General features: G+C 35.6%; 1 protein-coding gene across 7 annotated transcripts in view; it reads right to left on the bottom strand.

Moving 5' to 3' along the window:
• Window positions 1-772: 772 nt before the first annotated feature.
• PCDH7 (protocadherin 7) overlaps window positions 773-21895 on the bottom strand; it is a 265606-nt gene continuing 244483 nt past the window's right edge. For 6 of the 7 annotated variants that reach the window (XM_085059189.1, XM_085059185.1, XM_085059190.1 and 3 more), the window contains one exon: window positions 773-6097. In XM_085059189.1, coding sequence (XP_084915315.1) covers window positions 5718-6097 — 380 coding nt within the window. In that variant the 3' untranslated portion in view covers window positions 773-5717. The remainder of the gene's footprint in view (window positions 6098-21895) is intronic. The other variant, XM_085059191.1, reaches the window with a different exon arrangement.

Raw genomic sequence — 21895 nt, forward strand, 5'->3', positions numbered from 1 at the left:
ACCAATACAGAATAGGTATTTTGCATTTTTCCCCCCCAGTTTCTTGGTAAGTGTATCTAAGTCTTAAAAGCAGTCTTACTTGCTTTAGAATAAAGAGCTGTATGAACTGCCTGACTAGAATCCTACCATTTTAGTAAGGAACACACTTGTCTAATGCTAGTCTTTCTTTCTTTTTTAGCATAGGCTAGATGATTTGCATATTTATGAACTATTAAACATCTTCTATACACTCCCCTCAGGAGGCTCAATAAAGACATGAAATTATTTCTGCCTAGGTCACATTTATTAATTTCAGTCTCTGCATAAGATTTACATTTTACTGCAGCGCAGGAGGGAGAAATGAAACCAGGGTTAAAGGGGAGCATAAATTGTTAGCTTTTGCTAGTTTATATCATCCTCTCTTACCACTCTTAGTGGTTCAGGAAATTTATTTTATCTTCCTGTAATCACCTTCCTGAATGCACTGGGTAAACAAGAAAATGCAGATAAAAGACAAAATAAACAAACATAAGGTCATGCCTTGCATACCACAACCAGTATAAAATGAACTTGAAAGCTTGATTGAAGTTACTCATTAAAATACTGCTGCTGCTGAAAGAGGTGGAGGGGTAGCTCATTCAAGTGCAATGTGGGAGATCCAGGGTCAGGTGGCGAATGGAATTTTCTCCATAGGCATGTAGATTCAGACCTCTGCTTATAGAAGGAAGAATCTTCTTTGACACGTTCATTAGAGAAAACTAGGAAATGTTAACTTAAAGCACATTCAGAGAAAGAAATTTGCAATGTAAATTTTATTTTAAAAAAAGTTCTGGTCAGTTTGTAGTCACAAAAAGCAAGGCCTAATCTGTAACTAAGGTAAGAGGATACAACAGCACTTTGTGTGATGTTCACTGGGAAATTGTATGCAATGGTTGGCAAGGTCTCTGTAGCAATTCTGTATTTTGCATAACACAGAGGCAGGGGATGGGAGGAGTTTTGACCTTCAATCCCTCACCCTGCAAATACATTTCTCACATATTACAACTGATGCAAATCCCAGCTTAATGGCTGGTTTGGAACCTGCTCTTTTAAAGCAAACAAGCAAACAAACAAACAAAAAAAAAGACAAAAGAACCATGTGTGATCCAGACAGCTAAGGAATAAACTCCTTCTCCTTAGATGTTACTTCTTGAGGAGGGCTTGTTCTTGATCTGCAGTTATGCTGAGATGGATAATTTGATTCACAGCTAGACAGAACTAGAGGCTTTTATTTCACTTTTTTCCCTGAAATTCTGCATTAATTGTGTTGTTTTTCTCAGTGTGGATGCTTCACAGACATTTTAGAATTTGCTAATAATTCTAAACTTCTTGGGAAAAATATCAACCATGCTGATAATAAGAAAAATACCATTCAATAACAGAAATACCTGGACTTTTACTAAAGACTTGTTATTCCAATTAATAGGAATGCTTTGAACACATCTTAAAAATAAACCCTTTTGGACAGTAATCAGAAACAACTGCTCAGATTGCAAGTGCTGTATTTCTGCTATGAATATCACTGTGTGCTGTCCTGAGTGACAAAAGCCTCAACCGAATTTCACTCTGTAGGCAGGTAAAACCTCAGCTACATCTGCAGCTGAATCTGGCCAGTTTCTAAGGCAGTGTCATCTTTGCTATTTACAATACCAGTTAAATATTGAAACTAGCATGTGATTTAATCCAGTACAATTGGAATAGACTGTCCAAGAAAGTAAACTGGCAAATTGGCAACCAGTTGAACATGTTATATTTTAATTTGCAGAGACAAAAATGACAAGCAATTTATTTACATAAAACTGTACAAAAGCAAATTAAATTATGTAAATATTTCATAAATAGAGGTGGACTAGCGTTTAATACATTTTGCCATGTTTAGCATAGTTGCGTGCATAGTGACTCATAATAAACAATGATAAATTGTTCTCTGCTTCACTATCAACATCCAAGTTGCAGAACAATAGTCAATGATTAATATTACAAACAGATCGTACCACACTGAATGCAAGTGCTTTAAAATTTAGGAAAAAGTTGTCTGAAAGCATACCCCAGGTAGCTGGTGAATGTTGTCTTCTTCCTAGTGTTTATGCTCTTTCAGTCAGCAATACAACTTTACTGATGCACTTTCATTTCTATTGCTTTTTCATCTACTTTTCTTAAGGAAATTGTGTATTTATCACCAATGAAACAGAAGAAAACATATTTTTTTGCTCAACTTCCTTTCAAGTGTTTGGTGATGGCTGGCTTTGTGGCAAGATCTTTATCCATATTTATTATTTTCCTGCTTGACAGCTCCTAGGGTAGCCTTTCAGCCAATTATTTCAATCCCATTTAAGTTCTTCCCCCACATAAAAATAATGTTTAACTTTTTTTTCCTGAAACTCAGGCAGCAGGCCAGTCAGAAACCATATTCAAAAAACATAGTGGGTCTGAGATCTGGAATGAGCCTTAGATTTTAGACCAAAGCTATTGAACTTTCTAATACATATAAAGTTATATATTAATCTATAAAGGTGCCCTAATGTAAAATACATGCAAAGCTCATTTGAATTTCCCATGGAAGGAAAGAAAAAAGGTGATTTCTATACTGTACAACTAAAATGTGATGAAGGCCAAAAGCAATTAAAAAAAAAATTAATTATCAATTTTCCTGGCAACATGAACTGGTGACACCTTGGTAAATAACTATCATATAGACCGATCATACTTTTTCCAGGCAGCAGAATTAAAAACAAATTAAAACAACCCCAAACCCCACACAAATAGTAATAAAAAAATCCTCAAGACTTACTTAAACCACAGCCTTGTGTTAATAATGCTTAAGACTGGTCCATTAACTGAGTTTGGCAAAAGGCTTGTTTTTAAATATATTATTTATAATTTCTCAGAAAATAAACACAGGTAAATATACAGGTTCAAAAAAGTTGGGAATAGCCCCTTACCCCTTAGTGTCCAAACCCATCTACCACTTTACCACAATAATAGGTATAAAAGGCACAGTTGCATATTTTGCATTCACCCTAATTATTTTTTATAGCTTTATTTGTTTATTTTTTTATACAAAAGCACTCTATTTATGGAGTGGCACCAGATTTAACCTATTTCAAATAAAGAGGAAAATACAAACACAAAATATATTTGTATGTCATGCCAGGTCAGAATAGTAATCAGCATATTAATAGTGGCTAGTTCCACTAGAATTACTGTGAATACTTACAGTAGATAGAATTTTTAAAAAAATCTTTCACACGCATTTTAGATCTAAGGAGATGCACACAAGAAAATTATTTAATGACTGTTTTATGTGGTGCAAAAGTTGGTGAGTGACTGCTGATCCATTTAATCTGAAGGTCTACTATGACCTGTATTATTATCTTTGTAGAAAAAGTGTCTAAGAATATATGGAACCCAGCTACCTAATTGATTTTCTTGTGTGTAATATTAAATAAAATCTTATTAAAGGAAATTTTGTTGAACATTTGTGTTATGCAATTGTGTATTCTGTTGAAACGTGCAAGAAAAATGTGTATATATTACATAAGCATTTTTAGAAGCATTTTTAAACAGGTACTTACAGATTATACAAAGCGGTAACTGCTATACGCAGTATCATAACAAAGTACTAGCTTGCATCTCTCCATATTACTTAAATAATTAAACATAAAAATGTTCAATCATTATTAATCTTTTATTTTAATATTTTCTTTCTAAAATGTGCCCATTCATCATAACTGCTATACATAAACTAAGGTTACTTGAAGAAAGAAAACTTGAGAGAGGAGAATGAAAAGGCCAGTAGTGGCACACCCCGCTACATGGAGAAGTGAATTCAAAAGATAAGTGTGATGAGTTGTTTTGATTCACCAACCTCTACCTTAGGCTTTTTAAGGTTATGTCTATGCAATTCTTCAAAGCAAGAAACTACCCAAACCTACATTATGACTACAGCATACTAGAGAGCCATCTAGCCATGCCTTCACACCAGGTTAAACAGCCAGGGATCTGAATGCTTTCCCCCTCCTTGAGCTGTCCTTGCTGTGTTGTTTGATTGTCACTTTGTCTGAGTGTCTGAGCTTGGTCTGTGATTATTACTACAGCATCAACTACAAAGCAAGTGGTTGATGTTCTGCATGTTTTGTTGCTTTTATTGCACAAAAACCTGTTTCATTTCCTCATTCTTTCAAGAAGCACTCACCATGAGAATTGTTACAGTTCTTGCATATCACAGTAGCTTGGACTTCTTTTGACTCACCTTGACCTGCCAGATATCATACCACTGTTTATTAGACCATTTTTCACTTATGCTAAATGTTCTGAGTCTTGACATTATTTAGTATTGCACTTATCTTGGTTTTAATGCACTTGGTTTCAACAAAGCTTTCACTATCATCATCTTTGACATAATAGAAGCAGTTAATAATCTGCAACACTGATGACCAAAGACTTAGCAACCATGCCTTGCAATCTGAAAAGAAGGTTTTGTATCCAAGTTGTAATGTTCTCTTGTTACTGCATTATCCCATTGTCCACCTTTTCCCTCCCATCAAGCATTCTCATTAACACAGCTTTCTCTTCTACTACTATTTTTTAATTTTGATCTTAAAAACTCCCTGGAACTGGCATATGCAGCATATCATATGCAGCATCTGCTGCAACATATCATGTCATTACAAAAAAATGCACATCAGTTCCTTTGGGCATTCAACTGAACCTCATTGGAAAAAAAAAATTGTCATCTGGGCTTGTGAACTGTGCTGCTGTGCAAAATGTAATTGAAGGTGTGTTATGAGTACATGTGTTTACTTGCGAATACATTAATTTTCTAAGTCAAGCCCCAATACTTAGCAGTTCCCCTGATCCATTGTGTGATCTTTGGCCTTTTTGTTATTACAATCTTCCCAGCTAGATGTTAGTCTTGCCCAAAATAATGATTTCAACAGTTTATCATTACTATCCTATGGTATAAGTGTTAGTAATTGTGTTTACATTGAAATAATCCTTACAGAGAACGAGAGAAGGAGAGAAATAGACACAGCAAGACACATTTGTTCAATGAATAAAACAGAACCAGAGTTCATGAATCACAGGAAATTATTCCATGTTTTTCACTGCAGTCTCAGGCTGAACGTACTTCTGTTGCTTCCAGCCTCAGATGAGAGGTGAGAATATTAAAGCTGTGGTCTTCACAAAGTGCCTATTAATGATTATTCCTTTATATTTATCCTATATCTTTATGGTTTCTGAGGGATTGTCCCTGGTGGGGATCAGCAATATTCAGATGATATGTTTTGAATATATTTTCCCTGACCTGTTATCCTCAACAAGCCAGATGACAAACAAATAAAATGAGTGGCTTAATTCATGCTTCTGCAGAGGGGAAACAACAGCGTGTTGTGTTCTTTTTAATCAAGCTTGCTACTATGGGAGGAATTTGCAACCATAGATCTAGGAAAATAAAAATCAGCGAGGGGGAATTAGACATGCAAGTAACAGCAATGTTTTCTACATTGTACAGTATAGTCAGGCAGACAGTATAATTACATGCCTGCTATGGAGGCAGAAGTGGCAGGCAGATCTTTTGTCTCTTTGGTGGCCCCCTCTTTTTTGTTTCTCATTTTTTCTTAAAATTGTTGTGATTTTAATACTTTTGCCCCATTTCTTTCTTATATTATGAAAGAACTTTGTTGCTGCTTTTTAGCCTACAGGTAAACTTCTCTTCTAGTTAGAGTATTGACAGGAGATGGCTTGTATTCCCCTGTCTGTGTAAGGGGGATATCCTCTGGATTGCCTTCTTCATTTTTGCTGAAACTAGCTGCGCTGAAGGTTTCATAGGATGAGGTCAACTTTTTGTTAAGGAGGTTTCTGTTGCGATCACCCATGAGGGAGGCTTCTCCATTGGCCAGCTTTTCCTGACTGCCCCGTTCATCGACAGGCATGAAAGTGGAGAGTTTTGGCTGGCTCTTCTGCTTTCTCTCCGGAGAAGTGCGGACTGGCATCCAGCAGGAGTCTGAGTGGCCATATTCATCACATTCTCGGGTACACTTCCCTGTTAGGGCTACATCTGGTAGAGGTCGTGAATCTGAAAATAAAAGAGAGTTATTGTTACAAATTAATATTACAACGACTTCCACTGAAACTGAGAATCCTTAAATTCACAAAAGGTATTTTTAAAGGTCTTTGTAGGACTGTTGCAATAAGCTCCTCATTATTATTTTTTTCACATTTCATGTGCCCATAGGCAATAAGCAGATCTGTACAGTTATTCTCAACCTTAATAATTGGGGAAAAAAAAAGCTATTAATCCTCTTCCTGTGCTTGTAAATCAATTCTAGAAGCATTTGGCATTAGGTACTGAATTAATTTTGATGTCTCAAAGAGTCAAACAAGCACTTTATTCCATACTGCCAATTTTCTTGAAATTATTAAAAATACCTTTCCTTGAATTTTTTATAGACAATACTTTGGTTTCATGTGGAAGGATCCTGAGACCCTGCACCCTGCAAATATTTATGAACATACTTAATGCCCTGCAAATGAGGAGATCTGATATTGATGGACTGAATTTTCATATAATGTAAACCTCTGCTTGTATTTCTGAGGGTTGGGCACTTGTTGTTAGTCCACAATATGTTACATAGGTTGTACAATCAGTAATTGCGGGAGCATAGAAAACTTCTGCTATGGGTTATAAACTTTATCAAACGTACAAATAAAGCTGTTCTGTGTGTATATGTGTATGGTAGGGCACAGGATGAATCTGAGTGCTGTCTAAAGAGAAACACTAATATTTTATATGTGACTTGTTGTGTTAGAAAGTGTCCTGTTCCAGATCACTATTTCTAAGCTTTCTGTACTTGTAAGAGCTTTCACTGAAAACTAGCAAAGTTCAAGGGCCTGCAAGATTGACTCCTACCTGCAATGCAGCTATATTTAATATTTGTATTTTGATACTTGCATTACCACGGAATTTAAAAGCTACCTCAACTATTTTAAGGAACTGGTAAGATTCTGAAACCTTGTTTTTATTCATTTATAATGTAGTTTATGGTCTAAAGGAATAACTAAAACTGCCTATAAAGTAACAACATGATATTCAAACAAAGTTGACAAAGAACATAAATCAACAAATAAAATTTTCCAGTGTGTTTGATATGACTTTCATGATATGACTTATTTGATGAAACACTTAGCTTTGTTTTATAAAAAATCAATTATCTTAGAAGGGAGAAAGGAACTTCAACGTGGAAACATAGTCAGGTACTTCATATGAGTTGTGGCATCTTTCTACCTTCCCGCTACAACACCAAATTTCTTGTGAACAGTTATTTTTGCCAGTAATAACATGTGCTTTATAAAAACTCTTTCAAAGCCTGCTCAACCTTCATATTGTTACTTCTATTTTGTCTATTTTTCTTTGATTTTGGCTGATAGATGACATTCTCAAACAATGACAATTCCAACTGTGAACTCTTTATAAACTGATAAAACAGACCACTGCTGATGATAAAAAAAACAAATCAACCAAACAAAAAAAAACCCCATGACCAAAAATCCTTTGCTCTTCCAGAATAAACCACTTTAATTTAAAATATTTACAAAGGTGCTTGCAGAGAAAGCACATTTCATTTCAACATCTGTGGAGTTAATCCTGATAGAATTGCAAAAGCTCTTGAAAGTCAGATTTATCTTCATCCTGTACTGATTGTTTTTACGCATTTAAACATTAATTTAATAAGTAATTTGCTGCAGTGTTGTAAAAAATGTGTACACGATTTGCTATTGACAGGTGTCAATATTTTATAGAATCTACTGTTTGTATTCTGAATACTGTATACAATTTTGTATTTCAATGAAATATCACTGATTTCAATGAGGAAACAGTACTGGTGTCTAGATAACTGAGTAACCCTGTAGCTAAGATGTGTAAGGCTGGGATGAGGGAACTGAATGATTTTTTTCTTTCTTAATTTTTTCTCCAATTTATTTTTAAGGCTTTTGCAATTAGACACAATTCCCACTTTTTTTCTTTTCCCAGCGAAGAATGCAATACTGTGGAAATTTATCAGCCTATCAATTTTCAGAAGACTGTGTTCTGCAGACATACACAAAAGATGCGGATGGTAACAGGAAAATCCTCTGTTTGTCAGCTAAATCAGTATTATTCCGACTCTCCCTAAAGGTAAGAAGCATAATTAACTGCTCAGCTGCTCCAATTTGCTTTGATTCTCAAGCAGAATTTTTCATATTTTTACAACAGGGCCAATCCCCTTTAATCTCCCTAAACTATTCAAACCAGCACCTTATTACCAAAATATGGCCATTAAACATTATGGTTGCTGCAAGTATTTTAATTATTACTCTGACATATTATTAGCAACTGCTGAACAAGGCAATGTGATTGACCTTTATTTAAAACATAGGAATATATGTTTACTGAAAAGAGTTTCTTTTGTTTGAGTTTGGGGGTTTTTCAGACTGAAACAATGAGTATCTCATTCTACCTGATGGTGAGTTTTTAGCTAAAATCTCAAGTCAGCAATACATGGTTTCATAAAAATCCTTCCCTTGCTGGTGGTCCTTGAACCATGCACTTTAAAATGTACCATTTTGCATTGTAGCACTTCTCTATTCACTTCTGGACAAACACTAGAATTCCTTATTGTAAAGCATGAGGACTTACTGTACAATTCAGCCTTACAGTGCTGTTTTAAGAAGCAAAAACCTCCAAGCCAATATGTTGCTGAGTTGCCCTGTTGGGTTATGTGATAAACTTCATCTTCACACCCACAGCAGAGCTCAGAGAGACACTGGAAAAACAATACAAGCCCTAATAATACCCTGACAGACCACTCCCAGGCCCACCATAGGGCCATCAGACCCTCAAAGGTCCACCTGTTCAGGCCCAGAGGAACACAGGGATGCAAAGCAGCAGACAGGAACTCCAAATAAGGATTCAGGAGGAATAAACATCTTTCTGTGTAATGGGGATTGCTGTCTAGGTATGTAGGACACATTAAGATATGGGGAAAAGCAGTTTGGGATAGCACAGGACATAGATGATTGAGGGAAAAACCAAAGGGAAGACCAGTGAGGAGTTTACGTTATTTATGGAGGAACAAGAGTGGAAAAATAGATATATAAGGGGATAAAAGGGCCAGTCACATGTAAATAGCTTGCTGGCTAATACGTTTCTCTGGTTATGTCCTGTGCCAGATGAACACCATCTGTCCTGTCCTCTTATTAAATTCCTTTCTAACTCTTTCTTGGGAACAGGCTCTCTACTATTTGTGCATGTATAGATATGGGCGTGTCCACTCTCACTAGTGGACTTGCATCCTGTCCAGCCAGAGAAGAGGACAGAATGAGCCCACTAGTGCTGTTTGTGTTTGTGTGAGGGCTTTGAGCATCTGTGATCTGTGTGGACAACTCAGTATATATTTGGTGCATGTGTGTGCTCTATGTATGTGCTGACTGGGAATATATCTTCATCTTTGCTACTGTTTGGACTTGGGGGCTTGGAGAAGCAGCCTCACCTCCCTCAGGCTCAACCCAGTGTCATATATTTTTCTCTAAAACACCTTCAATTAATATTTGACCCTTACAGTTAATGCAGCCTTGTACTCCATAGCTTTCTCGCATCTGGTCTTAGAGCTGGAATCAGTACAGCATGTAAGCACAGATTTAATCTAACATGGTTTGAAACCTGTTGCATTTTAATTGCTCTTCTGTTTAAAAGATCGACATGGCTCTAGCATTAGGGGGTTGGGGGGCAGGAAAGTGGAAGGAAGGAACATTTTATGTATGAGTGCGTATGTTATATCAGAAGATGGATAAAAAAAACAGTGCTGTCTGGATTAAACTATGACCAGTACCTAGAGCAGTTAATTAAGAGAAAATGGGGTGCTTTCTATACACTGCATTTGATAACAGCGTTTTAACCTTCATTTTGGATAAACTGCCATGCCACTTTAGCTACAAAGTAAGAAACTTCATTTTTACTGATTCACTGAAACAGATCGACCCTCTTTTGTAGAGTAGTGACTCTATGCTCAGCATTTTAAATTACCTAGCCCATGGAATTTTGAACAATCTCTGAATTTGAAAATAAAAATAAACTTACTCTTGTCTTCCAGTATAATTTGCATTGAAATATATCTATCTCTAAGTAAAATGCTTTTTTAAGTGCTTCTCAATTTAAAAGCTAAACACTCCAGTAATGACCCCACTGAGAACAGACAAATCTAATGGAATATGACACAGCAAAGAATTTGTCAGCACAATTGGCAAATCATTAAGGAGCAGTACAACAGCTTCCAACTGCAATTACATATCTGGAAACCAAGTAAAATAAGTGCCTAAAATGCCACTTATTAGAAAAACAACATTATAACAATGTTAATTAGTGAGAAAGATGTGTGATATTTCTTGTTATATAGAAATCTGTAGATTTGGGATTAGGTACTAACAGTTTATGTAGACCAGTCAAATTCAATCTTTTATCTGCACAAAAAGATCATCAGAAGATGTTATCGTAGTTATTTTCAAATATATCTTCTCATGGTGTCTCCAGATCAGAACAATTTTTTTCTTAACACAGCCATTGTAAACCCATTCACTAAAATGCAGATATTTTTAAAAAAGTTTAGCTCTCCATGCAAATGGAGACTTCAAAAATGAATACTTATAACTCAGATTTTATTTGCCACTGCTCAGACTTCAGCTTGGGAAAAAATTGGAAAACACTAATTTAAAGGGTCTCAAAATCTACTTTCTCACTGTATGTTATAGAAACTCCCACCACTAATTTTAAAAAGCTACCTGATAAAAGTTAAATATTTTTTTTAAAGTTTAGTAACTATTCATTCAACAAATCCTTAAATATTTGCAGCTAATTTCTGAGACAGTGATATGGTTTATGTTTTCCATAAAACTTTGTACAAAAAAATGTAAATGAATGGAGGTATTTCTATGTATGCTAATGTTTCTGCTGATAGTAGCTGACTGTTCCCTTAGGGCTAGTAGGATTGCTTATTATCAAAAAGGAAGGCACCTACCACTACAGGGTGGACAGGAAAAAAAATGATGTTCCATCTCCAGTTTAATGCCAAAGAAACTAATAACTCAAATATTCCAACCAAGCAGTTTTCCACTATTTTCTCTCCTCCTATTCCTACTCAAAAGAGGCTAATGTATTTCATCAAGGACATTGACGCTATTCTCAGTATATCTTCCCATTCTCTGGGGATTGCAACTAGGTGATTTTTAAGGTGCCTTCCATCCCTAACCATTCTATGATTCTACACGTTACAAGTTGTGTGGGTTTTTTTACACACATATTGCAGAAATATAGTCAAAAATGCCCACTCTGGCTCTACTCTGCACATTTTTTAACAACCATTCTTGTACAATATATTTTACAGACACACAGCATTATCGTCTAGCCATGACATGGTCCTAGCACAGACACTGGAGAAAAATGCAAAGCGCTTTTCACTTTTTCGTTTTTGTAAACCACACACAAAGCTGATGGTCATAACAGACTTAAGATGTACTTAAGCTGGCAAAAGTTCTGTTCCACTTATACCTGGAGATGTAAAACCCTCCAAACCAATACTGACACCATATCTTGACATGATAACTTGAGCATTCACAGAAAGCATTCCTAGTTGTAGACCTTTTTCTTGGCGGAGTACAAAACCACAGTAGCCATGTAGTGCTACAGCAGTGCAGCAGTACTTCTGTGAACCATGCAGCTTGGCCCACAGGATCTGAGGAGTCAGCAGCAGATGAATTCTAAATAGTATCTATGACAAATCAATGACTACACACTGATTTTGCTTTCCACATTGAGGGGCCCATAATATCCCTGGATAGTTCCATTTATTGAGGACCTATAATAAGTGCATGTGCAGTAGTCCCAGCTACTATGAGAAAAGAAAAAAGAATAAGAATGGTTACATACTAAAGAAGGACACTGTGGTTTGGATGAGCCCCATTTTTTCCTGCATTCTATACACAAATATGTTACATTCAGAGGACCATCCAAAATTCAAGAGAAACACTGTTATATAATTAAAGTGGAGTATGTTTACATAGCTTTTATATTAAAAGGTTGTCTCCTTTATGAGCTATGTGATCAGGGACACAGTAGAGCTCTTAAAACATAATAAGTATTGACTGCATGATCAGAGAACAAAAAAGCAGAAAACAGCTGAGAGGGTACATATTGTAGAAAATCACTGTTTAAGGGGAAAAAATGTAAGTCTACAGTGATACACAGGTACAACAGTACTGTTGTTGAAATTCTTGCCACCTAATTGCAGTAATTCAGGATCTGCACCCCAGTTTGTGTTGTGGCATATTCTGACTAGCCAAGACACTATAAAAATACTTAAACATGTTTGAAGGCATCAGCAATTTCTTTCTCTGCACCTTAGGCTAAATACAGTTAAACAGCAATTGAACATATCTCAAGAAGCATTTAGTGCCCCAAGGCTTGGACTGCTGTCATTCTGAATGTGGCATTATCGTGTACTGCAGAGATAGTGCATGCCATCTCTAAAACAGTCCTACTGAATAAAGTCAAACATAAATCCACTGCTTGAGATATGCCAACTGCACTGAACTAATGAATATATTAATTGCTTTTGGACTAGAATGATTTCATGTATATCATGCCCAATTCTGAAATTCTTTTCAATGCTTAAGAAAATACTCCAGAGTACAGAAAGGTTTATATGTTCGTGGATGGAATGATTAATATTGTGAGACAAGGCATGACAGAATGATATCAAATAATGAATTCTGATTGTTTTTTCCAAAGGAAAAGGAATATAGAATGAAAGTGAGAATTTTCAATACTTTACGAGAAAAATGGAGGAAAATAAAAGTCCAAATACTTAACAGTTTCAAGAGAGACCAGAGTGACATTTTCAAAGCAAACATGCATTGATAAATAGTCTTCTACAATTAAAACTAATAAAAATAAAACAAACAAACAAAGCAATGTGATAGGAAAATAGAAACAGTTAAATAATTCTTTAACATTTGAAAAAAGTTAGTGCTAGATGAATGAAAGTGAATTAGTGAGAAGGCAGATATGGTAGAAAACAGCACTGTTAATGAGCCTAAAAAACAAGAAAAACACCCCAAAGAAGAAACAATCTGTTTTACATGCCCATAGTGAAAAAGACCAAAAGTAAGGTCTTGATTGCAGCAATGACAAATCAGGCTAGAAATTAGAAAAAAAATTTGAGAATGAATGAACTAGTGATGGAAGGTTACATAATCTGGGGTGAGTTTTACAAATGCCTAGAAATTTTTTTTTCCCCAGGATAACATAAACATAGCTAACCATACCTTGGAAAAGAAAGGATGCACTGAATGACCTCTAAATTTTCCCTTCAGCTCTGCAGTTCTGTTAATGTGATTGCTAACTCTCATGTACTTTGGCCTCAATCCAATTTCTAACTGCTTCTGTGTTAAGATTCTTGACTTATTCTGTAATAAATCAACCTCAGATGATGGGCTCCAGTTCAACCAAAAATCCGTTTTAGAATCCTCCTTAAAGTTTTATGGTAATAATATTACAAGAAAAACCCAAAAATAGTTGGACTATGTCAGGTGTTAATCAAAAGGATACAGAAACATAAAGCCCCTAATGCTAAAAACATCCTGCCCACACTCAAGTTCCAACATGATAACACAGCATTTATAAAATCTTGTTGCCTGAGACCAAGCACATCCATTGTATTCTACAATTAGTTTCTTCCCAAAGTTAAATATTGAATATTGCTTCTACCTGTAGTGGTGCAAAACATCTCATGCCTCTGAAGTTCATTAAACCTGAAACTGGTGTAAGAATCAAAATTTCACAAGTTTTTAAGTCTTATATGACCTCTTGGTTTTGCTTCCCTTGAATAATATCTGTCTCTGCTTTAGGGAAGAATTGTCAAATAAGATAATGAATGTATAAAGTTTTGATGGGGTTTTTTATCCTTGTTAAACATATTACACCAGCCTATATAGCTACTTAACATGACTAAGACATGTAACCAAAAAGAAATATTACTTGAGCAATAATATTTCTGACTTAGATTCCACAGGTATTTCTCTCACAGTTATCTCCAGCAGGTTAAGGTACCATGTTCTTTAACTGTTTCCCTAATTATGGAATAACTTGATATAAAAAATTTCTTGCCTGAATTAGTGATTGTACCAGCTCAGTTTTATTGCATCTTTGTTCTTCAAGCAGTCACCAGTATGTCATTACTACCTTAAAGACTGTTTATATTAAAATCAGATCTATCAGTTTGGGGGGTTTTTTACACTAAAAAAAACATAGGGGTACTCTCATGGGCCCCAACCGTATTGGTCTGATGATTGTCAGTGGAGAACAACAACGTAAGTGCATACAAAGTTATATTTCAGTGAAATCAAATTCAACAGGTTTAATTCTAGATTAATATTAGTTTGATGACATTATAAAATAAAGGCCATTAGAAACACCATTTTTTCCCTTGTTTAAGTTGTATTTATCCCGTAGTTCAGACTTTATTATTTCATTTTCTTTCACAAAACTAATTGTATATATATAATGAGAACTAAGTATCAGCTTATGGGATACCAGTGGTGAGTGCCATACTAAATACATCATGCTGAATCCAAATTCCCCAGATTTTAATTTTCTAGATTTAAATGTAATTGCTGCAAGATTTCTTGTAATCCTGTTAAATCCTTTGATAGCCTGATTTACTCTATCACTGAAATGGCAACATATCCTTCAGAAAAGCAGGACTTACTGTGGCTTCCTGAAGTAGCACAGACATTACGATGTAGGAAACATTTAAACTGTCTAATTGTTCTGCCAATCTAATGCTAAGGTATTAATCTGTCACTGTGTCAAATTACATACCTTTATTTTTTCAGTAAAATGTGTCAGTGCATAACAAACTCTGAGCTGAAACAATTTATGGAGCAATTAGAATGTCAGCTCTCCTAAAGATGACATAAAAAATCTGAATCAATGCTCAAAAGTCACCATAACTTCCTTAATACTCCTGCCAAAGTGATGGGCCTCCAGGAACTCTAAGGGATTAGGGTAGCTAGGAGACATTATTAGCTCACCTCAGCTGTTCCTCCCTTTTATTTTATTTCCAGGTGATAAGGATTTAATAATGTATTTTCACATCAGGAGTGGACACCAGGTAGGAAAACAAGTGCTCTTTCCACAGACGATAAAAACAAAATTACTTCCCCTCATCTCCCTTCAATTTATGCCCATCTCATTCAAGAAACAACTTATTTTTGGAGATATTACAAGTAATATTTTCTAAGGGATAATAATGAATGCAGCATTGCTTCCATTTAGAAACTAAAAATACAGACCCAAAGATGTTCAGTGTCATTAGGTTTCATGGATATCTCACAAATATATTCAAGAATATTCAGAATTGATAACGAAGTTGAATACATAGAAAAAGTTGGTGACTTGGAGTTTCAAGCTCATTTGTAGGACTGATATTTTTTGAAGCAATATAAAAACTCATTATATATAACTAAGTTTTAGGTTCAAATGGTGACTGATTAAACAGATGATCCCCCACTAAGCACATGGCCAGTTAATTGTCACAAGTAATGGCAGGAAAAAAATCAGCTAACAAACACAAAAATTGAACCATTTGTGCTTATCTATAAGAACTCAAACTAAAGTAAAATTCTGGTTGAAGGCTTCTGTGTTTAAAAATTGACTTTAAGGGAAAATACTGATTTTTTTTTTTTCTTTCGTGTCTTTCACTGAGTTACTTTTTCTTACAGAATTATTCTGCCACATGAAATAGTAACTTGAACTGATTATCTTGATAGTACCACTGCAGTCATGAAAATGAAATGCTTCATACTGTTCTACTTTGTGTAGCAACACATTGCTAGATTCTGGATTGCGTTTTATACCTGCATATACAGAATAAAATATTATATAGTGACATATTAAATAGTAGTACTGCTTTCATAAAAAATGTGAATTACTCAGGTTTCCAGAGGTTTTCTGACTGACTCATATAAAGTTTCTTTCGTTTAAAGTCATAGACTCTCAAAGGTTAAACTTGAACAATAAGTGTAAAATGAGTTGAATCTCTGTTAATTTATATTATGTTATTTTCAAATGGGGGAAAGAACAAAGTCCTCCATGCTCTGCATGCAAATGATCACCTAAAGAATGTAGAGCTCAGCATGAAGCAGAAACAAATAACTTGTGAGTACTTGTCCTTTTAGCTGCTGTCAAGAGAAAGTTATATTGTAAGAAGAAATATAGCAGTCATGTGAAGGATCTATTTAACCTTTTATGTCACATGAAGGGAACCTTATCCCAAACAATGGAAAAAAATATCTTATCTATGAACTTATCTGTTCATATCATACATGTTTCCCTCACAAATGGGCATATAAATTTTAATTTTACTTAATGATATTCGAAAATCTGGGATACAGAACCAAATTTAATTCAATGCAGTGAATTGAAAAGAACAAAGAATGCATTTTCATGTCTTTAACAGAAGTTCAACATAACACGACTGAAATGAATGCTAAAAACCGAAATAAAAATCATTATTGTGTTAATTCACATTTTTCCTGTCTAAGTATACTTCAGGAGAAATGGGCTAATTTTTTAAAAATTATATTGCTCATCCTCATAAATCATAAAACAAAACAGAAGTATGAAATCATACAACTCAGCAGTAAATGATAATACATCCACTGGGTACAGCTACATGTCACTGGGAAAGAAAATTATTTACTGATTAACTAGTTACAGACTCTTGTCTTTTATTCCATGTCAGTGGCTTGAACCACTGTCACTCTGGTCTTTTGAAGAATTATTTTGGGTCCTTGAGCTTTTCCTAAGAAGGAACAAAATCTCCTCTGGAATTATAGAATCATAAGACAATAGAATATAGTGAGTTTGAAGGAACCCACGGGGATGATTGAAGTTGTACTCCTGGCCTTTCACAGGACAGCCTCAAGAACCACATCATGTGCTGAGAACATTGTCCAAACATTTCTTGAACTCTGGCAGGCTTAAGACCATGACCACTTCCCTAAAGAGCCTATTCCAGTGCTCAAACACCCTTTGGATGAAGAACTTTTTCTAATATCCACGGTAAACCTCCTCTGACACAACTTCAGGCCACTCCCTTGGGTTCTGCCACTGATCACCAAGAGAAGAAATCAGTGTCTGCTCCTACACTTCCCCTCACAAGGAATTTGTAATTGCAGTGTGTTCTCCCCTCAACCGTCTCTTCTCCAGGCTGAACAGATCAAGTGACCTCAGTGGCTCCTTGTATGGTCTCTTCACCATCTAGACCTCTAGACCATTCACCATCTTCATAGCCCTCTTTTGGATGGTCTCCAAAAGCTTTATATCTTTCTTATATTGTGGTGCCCAAAACTGCACACAGTATTCAAGGTGAGGCTGCCCCAGCCCAGAGCAGAGCAGGACAATCCCCTCCCTTGCCCAGCTGGCAATGCTGTGCCTGATGCTCCCCAGGACACAGCTGGCCCTCCTGGCTGCCAGGGCACTGCTGACTCATGTTCAACTTTCCACTGACCAGGACACCCAGGTGCCTTTCTGCTGCACTGCTCTCCAGCACCTCCTTGCCCAGTCTGTACCTACATCCAGGGCTGCCCCATCCCAGGTACAGAATCCAGCACTTTTCCTTGTTGAACTTCGCATGATTGGTGAGTGCTCAGTCCTCTTACTGACGTCCCTCTGCAGGGCCTTCCTGCCTTCGAGGAAGTCAACAGCTCCTCCCAGCTTTGTATCATCTGCAAACTTGCTCAGTGTCCCTTCCAGTCCTGAGTCCAAGTCATTTATAAAGACGTCAAAGAGCACAGGGCTGAGGATGGAGCCCTGGGGAACCCCACTTGTGACAGGTACCCAGTATGATGTCACACCATTCACTATCACCCTTTGTGCCTGACCTGTAAGCCAGTTGCTCACCCATCACGATGTGCTTATCCAGCTGTGTGCTGGACATTTTATCCAGTAGGACACTGTGAGAGTTTGTATGGAAAGCTTTACTGAAATCCAAAAAGCTTACATCACCTGGCTTCCCTTGATCATCTAGATGGGTAATATTTTTGTAAAAGGAAATTAAGTTTGCCAAGCAGGACTTAGCTGTCATGAAGCCATGCTGGCTGTAAGTGATGACTGGATTGTCCTTCAGGTGTTTTTCAATACCTCAAAAATTAATTTGCCTATATTTTTACTTCTGTTATAAGTACTGATGCTTTCTCATTGAGACTTTGCAGGGAAGGGGGAGTGTTGAGGGTTTATTTTTTTGCTGTTGATGTCGCTTTTATAGTAACTATGTGGAAAAGTCTTCACACCTCAAAAAATGAAGAGACAAATACAGAAAGATAATGAATCTCTCAGTGTGATTTATGTCCTGCTCAAAGGGATTTTTTTCATTAATTTTTTTATTGATTTTTCAGCTGTGTCTGCAGATTACAGTGAATTAATTGCAAACATCAGCTCAGAATTGTTCCATATTTATGACAGATTCATCTGGGTTGCAGTCCATTAGTAATTAAGTATTAAGCACAGCACTAATTCCTCTTGAGCACATATAGCTGATAGACTGTAATCCTACACATGAATCATAGGGATGTTATATGAAAAGAGGTTAGAATTTCAGTGTTTCTCTCACTATAGAATGAAAAAGTATAATGATATATTTTTTTCCCTAACAATAGAAAGTACAGAAGCAGTCTGAATAAAAAAAAAAAAAACCCAGAAAAAAAAAAATCAAGTGTTACTTGCAAAGTCTAAGCTTGTCAGAAAGAGTAGTCTCAATCCTTCTTCTGAGAGGTAGAATCTAACAGAGCCTGTAGTGTGTATCATAGTTATTTGACCATAAATATTCAACAGCTTTTCATTCACTCAACACTTATAGGAGGTAAAGAAGTGTAGCTTTTACTTTACAAATAGAACTGTGGAGTGATGAATGTTAAAGGCAATATTGGACTTGAAGGGGGGTATCTAAACATATTAGTCAGGAGCTATCGCTCATCCCTGTGATGAAGTTACTGGGGTTTAGCTGACTAGGTAACATTGTCTTCAGATTTCATAAGACATTTAGGTGAGTTGAGCATACCCTGCAACAGATTTCTTGAGACATTCCTCCAAATTTGTGAAATATTTCTCAGCCCCAAAGTAAAAATGGAATATTTTTTGTCAGAAGTAACTAGAGTGGAAGTACTTTTTTATGAATCAATTTTCTTCCTTGGTCTAAGAATGTTTAATATTTCAATTTGTGTCCTCTTATGTTGTGTAGAATAATATTAAAATTAGTCAGTATACCTTTGTTTAAGGTGGTTGCCAAAGCATATACCATACCCATAAAATTGTAAACCTCAGAAAATATTCCATTGTTCCTCTGTTTGTGGCATCTCCAGATTTTTTAAGAGGTGAAGTCTATACACTTTGTACTACTATTTCAGTGCTAACAGCTACTTTTTCTAGAATAAATCAGATAATCTCCAGTTTGTTTCATTCATTTGAATATCAAGAAGTTTCATAAATTCTTAGTTTATGCTTTCATTCAGACTTCAGTAAAAATGACAATGTTAAGCTTGCTTTACTGCCAATGCATGACTAAATTCTTGACAATAGGTAGGAAAAAACCCTTAATTATGTCTGCTAGGATAGCATAAAACTCAGCCAAGCAAAACATATTAACAGTGAGATTAAATTCTCTTTTTTTTTAAGTGTACATGTACTACTGAAAAAATTTGAATATTAGTGTTTTAAATATATTGACTAGAGGAGAGGAAAATAAAAAAAATAATCCACTTGATTATTCCCACTATAAATCCACAGAGTAATTTCTACTAATCTACCCAATATTATTTGGAGTTGTCATAATCAGTTAGCAGATGCTGGAAAAAAAGCCAAAGAAGACACAAAACATCAATGTTTAAAGAGTGAAATATAGGAGCTGGACAGAACATAAAAAAGTAGAATGTGAAAACAATATGAAATCTGCAGATTTCAACTGACTTGAAAGGCAACTATTGTTAAAGCAAATGAAGTAATTTGGTATTTTGGCAATTATTATTTCAGATAATTTTTTACTAAACGGTTCATTTCCTTTTATTAAATGATTATTTCCCACTATTGCCCCCACAATGTTTCATAGCTAGGCCGTATGGTGCATACTTTGTACAGGATTTTCCTTTCAGGCCATTCTGAATATGGATTCCTGACAGAAAAATATTTTGTAGAAAATTGTTCTCTCTGCAGTGTTTTAGTCCCTGGCTCCTTTCTAAGATCATAATAGAGGTGTCAGTTGGGATTGTGGTTCTTGTGAATGTAAAGCATTGTGCATTGAAGTATAACTAATTTATTCATGTAAGAGATTCTGTATTGGCTGGTACAATTGTTTTCTACTTGGTTCTACCAGGAAGCTGCAACTTCAGGGAAAAAATCGTGTGCCTAAATATCAATCACCTGAACCACATTTGTTGTCAGATGAGGGAATTCCAGAAATATTCAAAGAGTATGGCATGGTCCTACCAGAGCTGAATGAAGTCCTACCAGAAACCGTTCATCACACTTGGATATTTCATGGACTTTGTACAGGAGTGAGCAGCAGAGAGAGCAGCAGAGAGAGCTGATGAGCATATCTCAAGCCCTTTTGTAAACAAAGCATCTCTGATAGTGATCCATTAAATCAGGTCTGGACTGTTCATAGTAGCAGATAAACCCACAGTCCAAAGTGGTGGACACCAGTGATTAGTTTATGAAACTTACACATCAAGGTAGTTAACTTAAATGTCTTGATAAAGCATGGCTATATATATATACATATGTATATTCTATTTTAAATCAGAGATGAGTAGCTAGTTAGCTAATGTTGAAAAAGATCTGTTTACTTTTAAGCAAATGGAAAAACTGCTGTGTTCTCAAAATATTTTGAGAAAAAATACTTACCAACAGTAAAATTAACAGTGATTTTATTCTGCTCTTTCTGGGAAGGTGTTTTGAGACTCTTATTTTTTATTAGACTGCTTATGTATATTCTCAAATTTCTTTCCCACCAGGTGTTCTTTCCCACCAGTGAAAACTTGCTAAATATGTAGCAGTGCAATAAACAACTGAACAAACTCTCAGTGCATGTTTTACCCTTCCAGAGACAAGAACTGCAATTACATATATCTTGAGTGTTGTTATACTTATTTTCTTCTGTTGCAAAAGCATTTTTGGGTTTTTCTCTGTTTCTATTTACTGATGCTTTTAGTCACTGAAAGTGGAGGAGGTCCAGAAAGAGGTCAAAATTGACAGCAAAACTGAATCAGGGCTTCTCATGCCAATGAAATAATGAAAACCAGCACTGTTCTTACAGCAACAATAATGAATATAAATAGACAGAAGCTCTGAACAGCTACTGGGGGAAAGAGAATAAGGCATCCATTTCAAGAAAAAATCTTTTCCTGCATCACAGATAGCTTTGTGAACTGAATAAATTAGGATGCCCTTAAAACAATTTTCATGCTTTGAGAAATGTCTATGAAAGACAGGTCTTCCTTATTTTCCTTTAAGGAATCAGACTTAATAGGCTGAATTTTACTTATATTTTCTACACTTTTATTTCTTGTGTCAATCATTCCCAGATAAAATCTCTTATTTCATCTTTGTCATACTTAAACACTTAAAATAAATGCTTTTTTTCCCACCCTGGATTTATTGTCTCAAGCACACATATCCCTATATCTCTACAGATAACATTATCAGAGTGCAAGTACCATACAAATAATTGTCACTAGATAATAAAGATTTGTCCAATTCTTTTCTCTGTTTAAAATTAAGTCCATAAGT

This window comes from Lichenostomus cassidix, chromosome 4, assembly GCF_008360975.1.
Source record: "Lichenostomus cassidix isolate B80296 chromosome 4, HeHo_3.0, whole genome shotgun sequence".
Classification (NCBI taxonomy): domain Eukaryota; kingdom Metazoa; phylum Chordata; class Aves; order Passeriformes; family Meliphagidae; genus Lichenostomus; species Lichenostomus cassidix.